Genomic DNA, 18666 nt, shown 5'->3' with positions numbered 1-18666 from the left:
GGCATTATGAATTGCATGCAAAGGAAAGCCATTTACAAAAGTGATTTTTGAAGAACCATTTTTTTGGTATAAAAAAATTTATACCAATATTTTGGTTAAAATTACAGAAGTAACTCTCTCAGTTAGAAGTGTTCAGCAGTGCATATGAGACATTATTAGCGATGTAGATCAGCAGTTGAAAGATAAAAACTAGTTGTTAATTAAAACTGTGTTTGTGATCTACTTGCCAATTAAATACATTCTATAATACACTGTAATACATTTATACTACATTTCAAATATATATTTTTTATAAAATCAAAAGCCATTGAAATGCATGTTTTTTAAATTTAACTGAGGAAAAAGGGGCAGTTGATACAAGTAGTTTACTGATCCCTGATAGCTTAGTGCATATGGGCTCCATTGCGTCCATTATTCCCATTGGACATAATTTCATTTATCACTCTGAATGCTTTACTAAGTACCATATTTATTAAAAATTAACTTTATACTCACTTAAGAAAAGGTCTCCTAGTATCTAATGGGTTACCAGTATTTCTTGACTGGATGCCCAGATCACAACTTCTTCAAAAAAGTAATCTCTAACCCTTGTTCTAGTCAACAGATATGAGAAATTTCAGATGACAATAGAAAATGTCATTTGTTTTTGAGCATACAATTTTTTTTTCTATTAATAAAAACACATCACAAACAAAAATATTCTAAACATTTATTGCAATAGCTGGATACCTGTATAGCAGTAACAAGGATTAACTGTTTAAATATCTATGATGTCAAACACCCCCACAACTGACAGACATACTGCAATAAGCAATTCCCATCCCACATGGTTTTTATACTGTGACATAAAATATAACAGTGCTATACAGAATGGATGTTTAATTAATGCACAAATCAATCTTCAAATAAACCAGTGTTATTTAAATATGGCACAAAATAAATTTAATTTTAAAGCTATATTTGCATGCTTTCCATTGCTTAAACTGGCTGTCATGCCTTAACAAAATATTTTAAAATACGTGGGTTCTTCTGCACGTGCTTCTTAAGTAATTATGTTGTGTCTTTTAAATTAATTACATTGTTTTACTTCCATCAGCAGAGAAATACAATCCTGATATCTGCCAAGCACCCTATGCTTAAGATATTAAACAATTGTTAGCTTGGCATTTGCCCATTTCCTAATCATTTTTATCAGCCTAATGCATGGTAATAAGCCATTAAGGCATAACACATGAAGTCATCATGATTACACTCAAACAATTATTGTACTGAAATATCAATATATAGGTTTTAACAATGGTTGAATTAAAATGTTTAAACACAACAACCAGAACTGGGACATACAGTACATAATTATTTGTATTATAATAAAATTAAATATGAAAATAAATGTTGTCAAGGAAAGCAAAGATATCACAGTAAGAGACTTTATGTTTTTTTCTTCCACAAGAACAACTGTATTTGAAATTCAAAGAAACAAATAGAACAATTATTGTCAATTATATAAATATATATAAAATTTGTATCTAGAGTGCTACTAAATTGGTTTAAAGCAGAGATTTGTGTAATATTGTGCAGGTTTCTTACAACATTAACTAATTTGTTAACATTCTGCACAGGGATTTTATGAGTGTATGGTTTTTGTTCAAGATTAGAAATGTGAACCCTCTTGACTAAATTTATTACAGAAATGAAATACTATCAGGAAGCAAACTAAACTCTTAAAAAGGGAAAAGCAACCATGAAACATTGTCTTATTCTGTTAAGTGATTATTACAGGTACACAAAATTGGTTAGTATTTTTTGTTATTTACAAACACTTTAACAATGACAGACTTAACAAGTGTCAACTAACAGTGTTAATAGCACAATGCTTTCATTATATTTTTCTTTTTCTTTGATGGTGTCGAGTAATATAGTCCCAAAACAGCTCAATAATAACCACGTCACAATACTTGTATATACTGGTCAGCCATTAATTCATTTCAAAAAAGTTTTTTTTTCCATTTTTTTCACGGAAATCCCTTCATTTCATTAAAGGCAAAGTACATGGGAGGTAAATCCAAATGAGTTTTAGTCCCATTTTAGTCCCAGTAGTCCCAGGCGCTTCACAATGGTTAATAATCTGGTGTCATCGATTTTGCAAAACACCTTCTGAGGTGTCATCATAAAGTAGAATTGTATACAGTATACTTGCTGCTTAAGCACAAGTCTAGAGGCCTACTTGGTACATATAACTATTACACAGCTGTAGCACAAGTCTAATTCAAAAGCTGCAAAGACAACTGATTGACCCTCTGGTCACCTAAGTTGTTTTTATAGTTGGTGTTCCATTGGACTATCAGTGCCTGAAGCTTGTTTGTAAGACTTCAAGTTAGCCAATTGTATGTCTGCCATGTGATTCCCATTTTTAAAATGACCTTCTGCACTCCCATACTGCTTTCTGTCCCCAAACTGATTTCGGTTACCATCTTCTTTCCAGGATCTTGTCAATGTATGTCCATTCACTAGTTTGTCTTTGGCCCATTCTTTTTGATTGGCAAAAGTAGACAGGGGGGACTTAGGTTGCTGGTAAGATCCAAGACCTGGAGGCATCCAGCAGTTATCAGAGTGGCCTAACACTAGGCATTCCTGGGTACACATCTCTGTAGCTTCAGCTAGTCCTCTGGGACCAAGAGGGCCATCTAGGAAAAAGAATAATTGAAAGTTAATGATACTCAATTAAAAAATCTACAGTACACATCATGACCCGATTACAGGTGTCACATTGCTGGTTTGTATAACAAATAAGATACTTTCATTTGAGGTAGTAATGAAGAGCAACACTATTTATTACAAAGCATGCATAATAATATCAAACATTCTTGATCTGAAGATTCATTTATAGAATAACAAATCTTGACACAAATAAGTCTAGTCTACATGCAAAACATAACTGAATCTGACAGAGTTGCTGAAATTGTAATCTTGGTAGTCTTTCCTCATATAGTTCAATGTAATCAAAAGGTCATCAATGTTAATAAACAGTTTAGCAAATAAACTCTACTAAAGAGGTACCACTTATTTAAAATTATATAAAAAGGTATGCTATTTAATAACTAAATATACAATATTTGAACTACTATCTAAGTATACATATATACAAACTGAGATTTTGTATTTGAATCCAGGTTAATCAAGTCTTTCAATTTCACCTGAGAATGACTCAGGTTCATGACATTTCATTAGTGCTGTTGGGTGACTGTATTTATGCTTTATAACAGGTGTCAAACAGAATCCAGGGAAGAAAATCAAGTTAATGGTTTGTCAACTCGCAAAACGAGAGTGCTATTGAACATGCAAAGGAGAATTCTAAAGCAATACTAAACATCAGCTAATTATGTAGGCAGAGAACATATCATTGTGTTAATTAAAACTTGAAAAATATATTCAGTGATCTTTACAATATTAAATTATCAGTCAACATTTAATGCTCAGACATTATATACATTATATAGTTTTTCAGTGTCTTGTCTGACCTTTTTATAAAAGGTGCATTTGTGCTTATTTAAAATAAGTTTAAATATGAAGGATTAACAAACACTGTAGAAACTAAATACAAAACTAAAAGTGAAGAATGATAAAATTCGACTGATAACTGATTCAATAACTTGCAAATGACATTGACTTAACTGCAGTTATAACACCGCAATAAATATAACATAGGGAAACAATTTTGAATGTTATATACTGTACAGTATGTAAAGGCATTCGTTAATATTGGCACATCATTTCCACCTTCAAGAAAATGTGGAGGAGGAATAAAAACAATTTGAGGATAGCTAAAAGTGTAGAATAAAAATAAAGGAAATGTATAATTTTCTACAATTCGCTAGTCAGACTACATGTAGAATACCATGCTTGTTTAGGTCAAGGGGAGGAAAAAGTGTTGTTTTTTTCTTATCATTCCAGTGATTTTTTTTTCTAATCACAGCAAGATACATGCCTTTGCTTACAGTAGTGACACTTATAGGCTTAAAGAACTGAATCATTTTAGCTTTAAACAGAAGACCTCAAAAACACTGAAAAAGTCAACCTGATAGTGAAACACAAAGATGTACTGTAAGAAGAAAGTACCAGGAGGTGCATTTAAAATGTAGATTAGGAGGCACTTTTCTTCACAAAGGATTGTGTGAGTATAGAATAAGTTACCCAGCTACTGTACATAATCATGCCGTCAAAGCTCATACTGTACCTGTACCTTCCCTGGTTTCCTTAAAAAAATAGTTAGCTATGATCCTCAGTTCCATTTCTTGCGAGCAATACAGCAGCCAAAGTCTCTTTCTCTATTATGCTAACTTAAAAGTCTCCATAACGTCACTCCCTGAAAAACTACGAATACCATAGTCAGCCCCCCTCTTTTGATCACAGTTGTCTTTCAGCATTCCTCCCCCGCCCCATCTACCCCTTTGCAGTTACATCTTGGTTAATATCTTTTTGAAGGAGGGTCCTAACATCCTTGTCCTACAGCCCAGTGGTCGATAATTAGCCACACAAGTTAAGCCAAATTTCAATAAACATTCATAAATTGTCTTATTTGGTTTTGCTATACCTCATTAAGTGACATTTAAAGATACAATTTTACAGTATCTTTACTAATTCCTTCCAGACAGCTCCCAGTTCTACTCAGCCTGCTTTCCAAATGAGTACCATAGGTTAATCCTTCTGGGGGTAATAGACCAGCCAGAGTGTGATGCTGGCTGCATCACCTCCACTTCCAGTGTCAGATGGTTGAGAAAAATGGTGGCCCTTGACCCCCATTCCCCCATGGGCCTTTATGGCATGAAAAGGGGGCCTAACATACCTACCTAGATACTGTACATATGTTTACAAAATCAAAATTAATAGACATACTTACGAATGCTGTTATGATGTTTATGATCTGTCAATTCACTTCAATATTACATTTTAAACAAATATATTGCTACACATTTAACACTAGATAAGGTAATATCAGCATTACAACATTTCCAACATTTTGCTCCTCCCTGTTAATTATAGAAAATATGTCCATTTGAATATTGCTCAGGTAACGTACTGTAACTGATTATTTTAAGGTTGTAAGGTTGAAATGAACGTTTATAAAACACAACTAAAACCTTTAAAATCAGACAAGGAATTAATTAATTGGTGGGCATATCTTACATAAGCTACTTATTGTTTTATTGCATAATTGTTCAGGGTTCCATTGAAATTGAGAATGAAATCCCAACACACCATTCTGAAAAAGTGACACATTTCATTAAACTAAAGGATGCTCATCACTGTTTGCCTCAGAGTACCCTAGAGCCAAACACAGTACCAGCTGTATATAACTGGTACAGTATATTCACCATTTTCATAACTGCTATTCACCTGTCATCAGTTCCAAACTTGTTTGTGAAATAAATGATTACTTTTTAGAAACTATATACAGTTAGGATACATTTTGAATTCTAAAATAATTTACTTACTATGTGTACAAGATCAAACTTTCCTCAAACCATTTTATGGGGGTGGCAGAGGAGGGATGGATTTTTAACATGTATAACATTAATAAATAAAATGTTGTTTTTGTGTTTAAATGTCTTATTTATTTTTGATTGCTTCATATTAAAAAGTCCATATTCAATTATATGGTTTTGTGAAAGCTATTTTACAACTAACTTTGTCATGTCTTTATTTCTGTTGAATTGTCATTAGACTTTCAGTGAGAGAAAAGCATTGACACTGTGTACAATATGGCACACAGTAAAAAGAAATTCTGGAGTGGAAGGTTGTAGAATTGCATGCTATTATTAGTGTTTCACACAATTCAAGCCTGTTTGGTAAGATTTTGATGTAAGATTTGATTCACAGCAGGGAAACACCTTATTAAAGCATTAATAAGGGGGTGCAAAAAAAAACAACTTGTTTAATATATTTCTGGCCTACATTGTTTTAATTAGGACTTTTTCTTATCTACAGTATCTACAGTAGGTCATTACAGTAGTACTAAAATATATTAATTTAAAATCAATTATTCTTTATTTCTTGTACATCTTCCATTTTCCAGCAAACACATGCCTATTTTAAATGTGCAAGATACTTAAATTATTTAATTTTTGCTTTTGATTACACATTTATAACAAAATGATCATGGTGAAAGCATTTGGCATATCCACAACTCAACATACAGTAGCTAATTTTAACTGAGAAAAAAATAAATTGATCTACATTTAGAGGACATGTGACATGCATGTTATAATACCCTTCAATATACAGTATTTTCCATATGTATGTAATTTCTGATCAGATTGCATGATTAAGATTAGATTGCCATTCATATTAATATTTCAACAAGTTTGTTTAAAGTTATTTTTTCCTATTTTAATAGTTCTAATCTTAAAAAGAATATATATTTCACTCAATATTTTATATTTTCTTTACGAAAAACAGTCATTGCAGAGTCCACTGCCAATACCAAAACCTTTGTATTTCTAAAATTAAAAAAGGATATCACTAGATGTGCTCAAAAAAGTTTTCACCTTGTGTATTAATTTTACATCTTTAAAAGTACACTTTTCTTTAAAAATATAACCACTACCAAAAGAAAATTAATACACATGCACATATTTACATAAATATATAAAGCAGATAGCATTTAATTTGTATTCACAGCACATGAACATATTATTATAAAGATTGCACTAGAAGAATATACTCAGTTTGCTATGTGACCAGAATGGATAGAACAGCACCATGACATTCCCTGCTTTACCTGTCAAATTTCTTATTGATGACATGATGAAGGATAACCTGATCATTATAATGTGTCCCTAAGGATGGAACTATTGCTTATGACAAAAAAGAAGTCTAACATCTGATAACACTGGCAAGGTGTAACTTCACAAAATAACTTTTAAATGTTTTTTTTTTTATCTACAGTGTCTGTCATTATTGGTACATGCAATATTTCGATAGTATGACAGAATATTATAATTTCTGTTATACTTATGAGTTTTAAAAGTATAAAGTATTTTAGGAACCTTTCAATAAGCTGCAGAGAGAGAGAGAGAAGCAGGTCTGCAGTATTACTACAGTTCTGCATTCTCAGAAAGATTTATGTTATAAACTTGTGTGCACTAAAATGCACACTTTCTTCACAATTTATTTTAGAGGCACTCTCTATGTGATGGTTTTAATGAATATTTCCAACTGAGCCTTCAATTAAATGGCAATCACAGACAAGTGCACAACCCAAATCAATACAGATGTATACAGAACCTTCAATGTGAGCCCCTCTAACTGGGAGGGTAATCCACCATTTTACAGATTTAGAGAACTAATCAATTAAAGACAGGATGAGGTCAAATGCTATTGAGCGAGACTTCAAAGTGATTCTATCTGTTCTTGTTGCATTTTCTTATTTATTCATCTGACTGATTATCATAAAACACATTTTCTGGTAGGGACACTCATATTTCAATGTTAAGAAAGGTTTTCTTAGAATTGCACAATGATTTATTGATGTGATCAATATAACTAGCCTAATAAGTTCAAAAAGAACTTTAAATATTGATTGAAAGATTTTAATTGCAGACAGCCAGCATGTCCTGGACCATTGCATTACACCTGGTTTATTTCTTTTTTTTTTTGTTCTCACTTTCCCTTTCTGCCAGAACATCCTAGCTCTCAATCAGTCTTCTTGAGTGATCCGCCTCTCTCCGGTCACGTGCGCTTGGGCTCCAATGCATCACACCCAAGTGGCAGTGACCAGCCATGTCGTAAAAAAGTTTTGATCAAACTACTATAAACTGTAATATCTACATATTTACACAAAACATTTTGCTAAGAATAAACATTAAAAATCCAAATTAAGCTCCAGCAGAAACAGTATAAAATAAAATCACACAGATGTTTCCTTTTCTTTTTTGTGCAACAGTTTAGTACATATTTCTCTCAAACACAAAAAATGTCATCAGTTCAGTGATTAAATACCTTTAAAAAGATGTGTCTACACATGAAACTGAAAGAAATAATTATGAGACTTTTCAGTAATTCATAATAGTTTTATTTTCATTAAAGTGGTTTGCTTTTTCTTACAGTTTATACTCAACAAAATATTTACTGCTAGGTGTTTGTATTCATCATCCATTTGTAGTCCAACAGAAATAAGAATTTGAGATACTGTCTTGTTATTTAAACTGCTTTTGAAATAATTTACCAGCATGTATTGCCCAGAGTGACTCATGTCCCAATAATCTTGTACTGTTTTTAACAATTTACAGTGGACAATCTGCTCCCTAGGGTGAGGTTTAAGATAACGTTTCATTGCTCATAGCCTTAGGCGTTTGAGTTGTTAAACTCACCCAGTTAATCTGTTCCCTGCATGGCTATCCTTTGAGATGTTCTGTATTATAACATGAGCCATATGAGTTTCCACTGTAGGTCAAGGGGCTATTGCATTTCATCCAAATTGAAAAAATAGCATAGCATTAGGTCAGAATGAAACTTTGTGATATTAACTTGAACTAGGAATAATAAATACAGTATGTTTCCTGCCAAGTACATGACATTTCAGCTTCAAAGTAAAGTAATTAATTTCTATACTGTACTGTATATCACGAAGAAACACTACACACAAATATAATATTTCTAATTGATACAAATTGCAATAATAACTTGATTAAATTTAATAATTATAATGAATATGTCTAAAGTGTAAATATTAAACATAAAAATAACCCATACTGTACAGCCATCAAACAGAAATTATTTTTTCTTGCTTCCCATATTGTGTAAGTTTCTTTTGAAGATGTTTTGCCAGGCTGATTTTTTTCTCTTAACTGTATTTTGTATTTCTGTTCTGAGTTCTTTTTAGTGCAACCTTTAAGGTCACTTGTCTAGAGAACACAATGAATTGATATAATTGTGGAGAAATTTGTCCCCTAATAAGAACATGCCGCCTTGCACCTCTGAGACCCAGCTTTAAATGTGGTTCAAGCTTAAGCGATCAAAAATCATTTCCATGTAATGATTGTTATGGGCCCCAAGAATGTCTGATTATATCATCACTAACCCACTCCCTGAAGGCTAAGTGTCCACCACAATAACTAGCAATAATAGGCTCTTAAGGACTGTTACATTATTAGGGCAACATGAAAGATTGTACAGGGTGAAACAGATACAGTGCTGTAGTGGCACAGAGAAAATTAATTTCAGATATATGATAAAAGATTACATCAAAGATGGTGCAGAACTCTCAGCTGAGAAACTGCCCCATATTTCAACAACATTTGTAGCACTAGCAGCTTTTGAGGTGAGGTAAATGATACTTTAATGGGATTTCTGATGATTAACCCTTTTAAATGCATTTAAGAAGGCAAGTTGTTAAAAGCTTACAGGGTTATATTGCTTGATTTTATTGACTAGATTTTACCTTTATTTTCAATCTACATGCTGTTTGAATGACAAGATGGGGAAAAAACATCTTAATCAGACAACTCAACAGTGTCTTTATTATACAGTATGTCTGTTTCATTGCTCATTTTTATTCAACTTACACTCCCGTGGAAATTACAAAATTTGAACATATCTATATCTCTACATCTAAATACAAGTAATTAAAAACTACAGCTACAGCATAACTGCATGTTGGTGCAGTTACAATTTAGATTTCAGGGCAACAGTGACAGCTTTCCGCATAATATGTTTCTGATTTTCAGAAGACACTGTTCTCCCATCCCATCAGTGACTATATTGAAAACAGTGCATAGATTGAAAATTAATTTTATAGTTAAGAAGTTAATCTTGTAATTAACAGTTCTTAAGCCAAGTCCTCTCCATTTTTACTGAGAAACGATAGGTAAAAACATGCTTAAGAACATAAATATTCAAATATCATTCAAATGTGTGTTCTGCCTCATCTTTGGAGTCCCCACTGATCTGAAACTAAATTATAAGTTAAAACCAGTATTATAATTTCAAATAGCAGAAACAAAACAATAAATAAACTTCTGAATTTTTAAGTGCCTTGTTAATGATTTTGTATTTGAAGCACAGTATGCTGTTTTATTTCAATCACAGTCAACCTTAAACATCGTGAATTACTTGTTCATGAACCTTTTCACGGATCATACTCATTCATGGCAATCAATTACAGATTGAAGTTAAATGAAAATCAAATTCAAAATAAAATGAAGTGTTTTCAAATGTAGAATGCATTTTTAAAACTAAACATATTACATCGGTCTGTAAAATGTATCAGTAAACATCAGGAGAGGTTAAAGGCTTTCCAGTAATCAAGATTCTATTGAGAAAAGTGGTTGATCACACCCTGAACACTGAAGAGAAGATGGAATACATATTTGTTTCTGAAGGTATAATAATACATGCAGAGTTTGAAATGATTTTGGCACCTATAAATATAATTTGGTTGCTTCTTCTGTGAATCTTAATGCTATAGAAGTAGCTGAAACATAAATAAGACAAAAATCAATCAACTGATCTATAATTCTCCATGGTGAATTACTACTATTTAAATAATGTTTTGCTCAAGACAACTTTATAAAGTGCATATCTCAATCTATCGGTGACACTTCACATTTCTTATCTGAAATTATGTTGTTTCAGTTAAGTTGTGCTTATTTGACATAATCCATATAATTTAAACAGACATGTACTGTAAATCACTTCCTAAAATAAGACTAAATAAAAGTTGATTGTGAACAGTAAATTGAGAGAAATATATCAAAATTAACATTATATCTCAGCAACTGCCAATAGACATTTGGAAAATATATATTCAAAGGTAAGCACAAATAAGGTTGTTTTTGTTTTCTTAAAGGTGAGTGGAATAGCTTAGTTTAATGAAGTAGTTCAAGTAGGTAGCTGCATCAGCATGTGTAGGCTGCAAAGGAACAAGTAAAGGTTTATGTTAGGGTTAAGGTGTCAAAAACGAAGAGGGTTCTGCAGCCGAAACATTCAGTTTCTTTTCTTCTCTTTTCAGCATGGAATAAACCTCTACTTGTTCCTTTGTGGCTTAGCGTAATGATGAGTAACATGATAAACCATTCCAAAATGATAGAATCACCAATTATTTTCTTATATATCCAAAATATATCCAGAACAAGGTTGAGAATGAAAAATATACCATACCAGATATTCATTGCCAATTAGAGGACAGATGCGTCCCACACTGACGTCACAGCAATTTTGCGAACACCCTGCACTCTTGATGAAATGACCAATTCATTTGAAATGTTGCCTATTCTTAAGGAGTTGTGACGTTTTAGTTGTAACCACATAAGTATACTTATTTTTATTCAATTTGCACTTATCATTCACATTAATTTCATGATCGCACATACAGTACATATAGCTTTATTGAAAAGAGTGAACAACATTTTTCACTTTGATGTCCAAATATTTTTTAGGGCACTGCCTTATAATTATTATAGAAAATACATACTAGTTTTAAACTTTTTTACTTCATATCACTGTAGTGTACATTCAAAATATTGAAGATGGACTGAATAATTCAGAATTCTAAAGCTTATTGTGCAGTTCGTATTTTTGGCATTTAAATGTAACATTTTTTTGTAAAATATATAATATTGTTTATTATAAACTAGATAATTGGTGCTTTGTTTCCCACAATTCTGATCCTGCTTGAGTGAGAAATCATAACTCTTTCAAAATGAGCATCACAGTAGTGGAGTGTTCTATAGTGCTGCCTCATTTTTACAAGTATTCAATGAGCACCTGATCTTCACATGAAAGAGTGCTTTACTACTTCATAATGTTCAACCAAGACAGTGAAAGTGCAGTGAAAAAAAAAAACAATAAAAGCACCACTTTCAGGAATTAGGGTTTATACACGTATAGCGAGCAATTTAAGATCAGTAAAATGTAGTAAAATATAAGGTCACGTGACATATCAATCAGATCTAAATGGAGAAGTTTTTGTACTAATTAATAAAGGTATTATATTAATAAACATATATCTGCTAAAAATATTATAATTCACATCTCACTTTGCATCCCTTATTACCTCCTTACCGTGAAATGACATTATTACAACATAAAGTCTCCAGTAGCACTAACAATGGAAAGAAAAAACTATGTATTGTTACGCTTCTGGGTTCACGTGGGCGCCCTCGCCGCTGCTGCATCAGGTCAGCCCCTCACCGTTGGGGCCTCGAACCCGGGACTCCGGCGTCACTCAACAGGGACCCAGCCTCTTGAGCCAAAGGAAAATCTCCCATCAGCCCAGCGGCTGCGGTCCCTGCTATTCACAGGGAAGGGCGGTGAAGTCACCGTTCTGGTAAGCCAGCTATCACAAGCAATTGAGGCCATATCCGTTACACTCTACCCCACTTAATTCACGGTCCTCAGCGAAGGGCTATCCCACCCCACTCTGACACCAGTGTAGCACTCCGGGGTTCACATGGGTGCCCTCGCCGCTGCCACCTCAAGTCAGCCCCCCACCATCGAGGACTCTAACCTGGGCCTCCAGCATCACTCAACAGGGACCCAGCCTCTTGAGCCAAAGGGAAATCTCCCGTCAGCCCCGTCAGGCTGCGGTCCCTGCTATTCACAGGGAAGAGCGGTGATGTCACCGTTCTAATAAGTTGGCTCTCACAAGCGATTGAGGCCATATGCATTACAGTATTATTATTTAGTATAAATTACATGATTATTGATTTTCTTCCAAAAATGCAGCTCCTGACTGAATAAGAGGTCATGTTCTGAGAACAACCTAGACTTGTTCAAATTCATGCAGTGACCCCTCAAAGGTGTTGTGAGGTTCAGAGTGATCCCCTGCAGGAATGTTTCCCCATAGCAAAAAGTGTGCTTTGCCAATCCACTAAGTAACATGGCAGACCCATTTAACTGATATACACGACAATGTGAACCTTATTACTCAACATTAGCAAAGCATTTTTGTATTACTTCTTTATCTACCAGCTAAGTCAATTAGGAAAGTCAGCCCTCTGAAAACTGATTCTGGGAAATTCTGATTCTGTAACCAACGGTAGACTCTGTGCATAAAAAGAAAATAAGAAAAGTTATAAAATTGTCCAATTGATTCTTCTAGCCCATTTAGTAGTTAATGGGTAATTAATCCAATGTCCTTTTCCATTAGTTTCTTAAAAGAAGTCAGGGTTGTTCCATATTCCCACATTTTCATAAATATGTACCTTCTATTTTCAGTTCTAGATGCACTTCCACATTGTTAGTGAAATTTAAAAACACTTCAAAATTGTTTCCATGTGTTTCCATTTTACATTTCATGGATTAATGTTTCAATGTTTGTCCTTAAGGAGTACAAGTTTCTCAATTTTCTCAAATGCTCTTGAGGATTTTGAATACTTTGGTTAGGTCTTCTTGTAATCCTCTCTCTTTAAGACTCAGAAGGGTTATTCTTTTCAGCTTATTAGCATAAGACATCCCCTTAAACCAAGGAATGCATCTAGTTGCTCTTCTGTGCAGTGATTCCAGAGCAACAATCACACCCCTCTAAAATCACCGATTTTTTAATAAAAGGACCCAAAAATGATTTATGTCCGTTACAATACCTGAAATGTTTCTCAATATGTGGTGATCCTTGGCCTTTTTCAAATCTTTCCTTATATTTTATACTGTATGTATGAACTTCATTGTTCATTTGAAGACTTCCTTAATAAGACATATTCAATATTCTAATTTTGCTTTTCAGTCTTTTTTGCTATATTAAAAGCATCGCACCATAGAAGCATCATTACACAATTTTTATGTGACATGCCACTGTTTGAATTTAAGACTGAGTAAATGCACTAAACAATGAAACTCCATGTACTTATTTATAAAAAATGAATATGTATGTAAATCCATTTCGTTTCACTCCACTGCTTATTTACTGCATCTATTTATATTTTTAGTGTTGGAGTCAATACTTTAATCCACCACACACCTGAAAAAGGCTCAATAACGAGGATTTTGTGTTTTTTTCTATTGAATTTTCAACTTGGAATTAATCTCCACATTAGAAGTGAAGCTTCAGAATATTTCAATTGTAGAAGGTTGTCTGGAGTATGAAGTACAGTACATGGCTTAAATTTGTTCCTATGAGTATAAAATTATTTTATGGAAGTACATTCAGTATTGTAAGTAATGTATATTTTAGTGCCAAAAAGGCTCAGTTATATTGTATTTTAACAATTTTAGAAAGGTGAATCAAACCTTATTTAGAAAGACCCTAAAGTTCTGTTGGTGTTTAACACTGACATAAGTAAAACAGCATCTTATATATGGAAAACTATATCCTGAACTATTATACTCTTCGAGAAAAGTTAGTAAACTCAACAGTGATGACCTATACTGTTTACCATCATGGATTTTGTCCTTTTCAAAACAGCTGTGTATACAGTTTATACAGTACACTTTATACAGCCAATATTCTGATGGTATTTCCAGTGTGTTAGAGTTTAAGGTTTTTGATGGTTTTGATTAAAACAGTATATACAGGAATGTACTCCTCTCTAACATAATTACATTAAAACAGTGCATTTCAATGTTTTTAAGATTATTTTAAATAATGATAAAACAGTATATTAAATGAAATACTTGTTGATTAATATGCATATATGTGAATATACATGATATCTTCCCAGACAGAAACATATGAATAGGAACAGTGAATGCAAACGGATAAACTGATTGCTAATTCTGACAAGACTAGACCATCAAAATGCCTTTGAGAAATGTAGAAGTTTCCATACAGCTAAGGAAAACATATCGCAAGCAACAGAAACATTTAAAAAGGAAATGTGTTTAAGCTTGTTTTATAGCTGATTTATATTAATGCACTTGGTCTGCAAGCTTACTACATTTCTTACTTACAGCACTTTAAACCTGCCCTGCTTTCATGCCTTTGGCATATCACATGAGTTTGTGCCATGACCTGTAGTCACATTAATAATTCTGCCTGTCACTAAACCATCACAATGTCACTCATCAGCTATCATTATATCACCCGAAAGGAGGATCATCAATGAAAGCCTGACAAACTAATCTCTGTATAAAGCTGCTGTTCAGCAGTTGGGGAAGAGAAAATCCCTGGATACTTGTGCTTTCCTTTTAAATAATCCTTACAAATATTGCAGCTGGAATAATATTTTTATAAGGGAATGGTGGGAGCCTAAAATTTTATTTTGTCTTATATTTTAGAGAAATTATTATTTCCTCCTGGTCCCAATTATCATTAATGCTCATACCTACTGTACATTAAGCACAAAAGACTACATCTGCTAGGCTTATCCAGGAGTGTTATAAAGGATGAAGCCTGTTGGTTGGAGAAGCACATGATATACTGTATGTTGTAAGAATACAATCTAATAATAGAGAAAGTGGTGTTTAGTTGAAAGAAGAGTGGGTCATTATCTTGTATCCTGGTCAATGATGACAAAAAAACGGCTCAATTATTTCTTTCCAGCATTCAGTTACTGGAGGTGGAGTTATTAAAGGGAATTCAGAAATTACTTGCCTTGTTCAAATTGCTTTAAGGTTTAAGTGAAAGCCACTTTGAAATCCCTAATTGCATTAATCAATGGGAATTCTGTGTAATACATGATTCCAAAAAAACAGCAATAGCATGGCAGGATACAAAAAAGGTATTTGAAAGTGATGCATTTTGTGATCAACATGCATTATTCTACCTGCATCAGTCTGACCTTTTTGAAGCGCATTTATTTCTTGTCCTCTAAATTACAGACATATTATTCTCTTAATACACAAGTCAAATGGAAGTATTTTCCAGTGTTCAGTGAATAGAATCTATTTTAAAATTGATCTTTCAAATAAAAAAGCTGTACATATATTCATTTATGTTGATGTATCATTCACAATTTTATTATAATTGGAATTGGCAACTCATTGTATGTAAACAACATTATTAATGGGAAAGTACTCTAATTAATAGTAGGCTAAATTAACACCACTGATGGTGGGCTTACATAACTGACCCGTGTTAACAAAAATCTGTGCCAAATCAACTTTCTGGTGGGTTTGTTTATTTATTAGTGCTGTTTAGCTAGCCAGATGTTGTTATTCAGAATAAATGAACCTTTGTTTTATTGCTTAACAGAGGCCCAGAGATGCTCAGTCTCCAGCTGCCACACTGCTGCCTAAAGAAACCTCTTTTTAGCCAGGCAGAACAAATGTTTTGTTTGTACAGGCCAAATTACATCAGAACACATTATTCTATATGCCTTCTAAACGTTCATGTTTGTAAGGCAAGCCAACATAAGTCAAGGCTACATTATTGATAGATTTAAGTAAAAAAGACTTTATTTTTTCAATTGTTCAAAAATGCTCTCCCAATATGTTACGTGACTGTAGAAATGAAGATATACTTCTGTCTCACATGGGAATGTAATTCAAAAATGTCTAACCATGTTTTTTGAAAGCCTACTCTAATAATGATTTAAAGGCTACCTATAATCATCAAATTATCGTGACCCGCAGTAGGTGTTAAACTAGTGGTAATCTGCACTTAAAGGTAAATGTTATTAGACTACGTCCTTTTAGGTTTTCATGAAGTTGGTGGTTTGACTATAGAGCACAAATGACAACCTTACATTGTTGTTATAAGTCCAAAGAATACGGCCATCATTTCATTTAATTCTAAGAATAAAAACTTTATTTCTGCTGTTTGTGCAGGGACATGGAAGCTTTCTTTTTTTGTCATTCATGTGGTTGTCTTTAATGTTGAACTGGGGGCAAAATGACTACTGTACCAAAGAGTTACAGTACATACATTACTGACTTACTGTATCTACATATCAATTCAGAATGTCACAATGTCTGTGTCAGCTAAATATGTCCTTGTTTTGGTTTGATAATACAATGTTTTCTGAGTTCACTCTTATCAGCAAAATCCTTTGGACGAAAAAAATAAATAATGTAAATGCAATTTATTAGTCTTCTGAATATTGGAAGGGAATATTTATTTAAAATTTACCTACTTTCTCAATTGGGCATTCAAAACCTTGAGTCTGGTCTTTGGTCCAAGAAATTTCACATTTGATAAGGCATGAGAAATGAAAAAAAAAAACTAGTTGTGCCAACTAATTAAAAAAAATCTGTAATCAAAAGCTAGTATGTTAGGACAGTCAAAATGAATAAATACAGGTAACTTCATGCTGTTATAAAGAATATGCTAGTTTAAACCTCAAAAAGATGCCTCCCTAAGCCAAAGTTCAGTTTAGACACAACTCAAATATCTAAGATTTTTTCGTACTAACCAAATTGGTATCTATAGCAACTAGTCTGCTGTAAACACTTTAACAGGATGTCACACAAGGATGTGCTACTCAGCTGAATTGTATGATGACTCCATTCTTCAGAACCAAGTGAATATCCATAGAAACTACCTTCCTATGGAGATCATCTCACCCACTTATGTATTATTACAATTATTATAATAAATAATAGGATTAAACACATACTGTACACAACTTTCTAGATAAAATTGCAATACTTTAATAGTAACATTAACCAATCATGTACAATCAAAACACAATGCAGAAAACATTACAGTACTAGGATGAAACAAGTTCTGGAAGATCAGTGAAAACCAGTAATCATACACACTTAAGATATTCTGGGCAGTTTATATTATGAAATCAATTCTAATGGAAAAAAAATCCTTAAAAACTGTCCATGCAAATTTTCCATTCCAAAATCATTGCTGTTCTGCAGTTGTTGCAGGATTCAGAGGAAAACCTGTGATGTCACTGCTCCTCAAACAGAGTTATGTCTATAATGGTGTTTTCTCATTTGGAAATGAACCCAAGGAAGCATAAAAAGCACCAGTTACACAATTTTTTATCAGGAAACAAGTCAGTTTTAGTGTCAATTTAATGTATGCTGAGTACAGTTAAGCTAATGCCTGAATAATCAGCTGTACTGTCTTAAAACAATTGCTTTAAATTTATAAAAACATAATGTCAACCTGCCTATCACATTGCTTTCTTACAATTTTCCACAGAAAAAGAGCTGGATTAGATGATATGTGATTGCTTACCTTTCTAGTTAATGTTGTTAATTTTATTATTAATATCATATGAAAACAATGTGTAACAAACATCTACAAATAATGATATTATCAAGGCTAAAAATAAATGATAGTGTGTTAAAGCACTAACTAGAAATAATACATTATAATTAAAAATGGTAATGGCACTTCCCTTTATTCTATTTAATTTATTTGGAACAAAAACACCACATCTGCACTTAACATGCATTTAAGTGCAGCAGTGTACTACACATACAAAGAACAAAAATGATTAATAACACTACAACACTCTAGATCAGATAGAATGTGCAAAGAAAGTATATTTAATGGTGATGTCTCCTAACAGCACAATCTGCTTCCAGTGGATATTACAGATACAGAGTTATGATATACAGCAGAGGCTTCTTTGGGCCATACAATTATGACACTATAGAGAATGTTTGCTGACCCCCCTGAGAGTTTCATTGACCATGATGAATTACCCCTGGGGCTCCCCTTAAAGGCATGCATAGCAGAACTACACTTACAGATGAGTTTTAGCTGTAGTATTAGTGTGCTACAGTACTCTGAATTGAAAAAAAAAAAATTAATATGAAAATGCTGGCCAT

General features: G+C 33.0%; 1 protein-coding gene across 4 annotated transcripts in view; it reads right to left on the bottom strand.

Moving 5' to 3' along the window:
• Nucleotides 1-709: 709 nt before the first annotated feature.
• LOC102696991 (protocadherin-9) overlaps nt 710-18666 on the bottom strand; it is a 354468-nt gene continuing 336511 nt past the window's right edge. For all 4 annotated transcript variants that reach the window (XM_015363629.2, XM_015363630.2, XM_006638987.3 and 1 more), the window contains one exon: nt 710-2684. In XM_015363629.2, the coding sequence (XP_015219115.1) occupies nt 2317-2684 (368 nt within the window). In that variant the 3' untranslated portion in view covers nt 710-2316. The remainder of the gene's footprint in view (nt 2685-18666) is intronic.

The sequence above is a fragment of the Lepisosteus oculatus genome, chromosome 15 (genome assembly GCF_040954835.1).
Source record: "Lepisosteus oculatus isolate fLepOcu1 chromosome 15, fLepOcu1.hap2, whole genome shotgun sequence".
Taxonomy (NCBI): Eukaryota; Metazoa; Chordata; class Actinopteri; order Semionotiformes; family Lepisosteidae; genus Lepisosteus; species Lepisosteus oculatus.
This window is presented reverse-complemented; position numbering and strand designations above follow the sequence as displayed.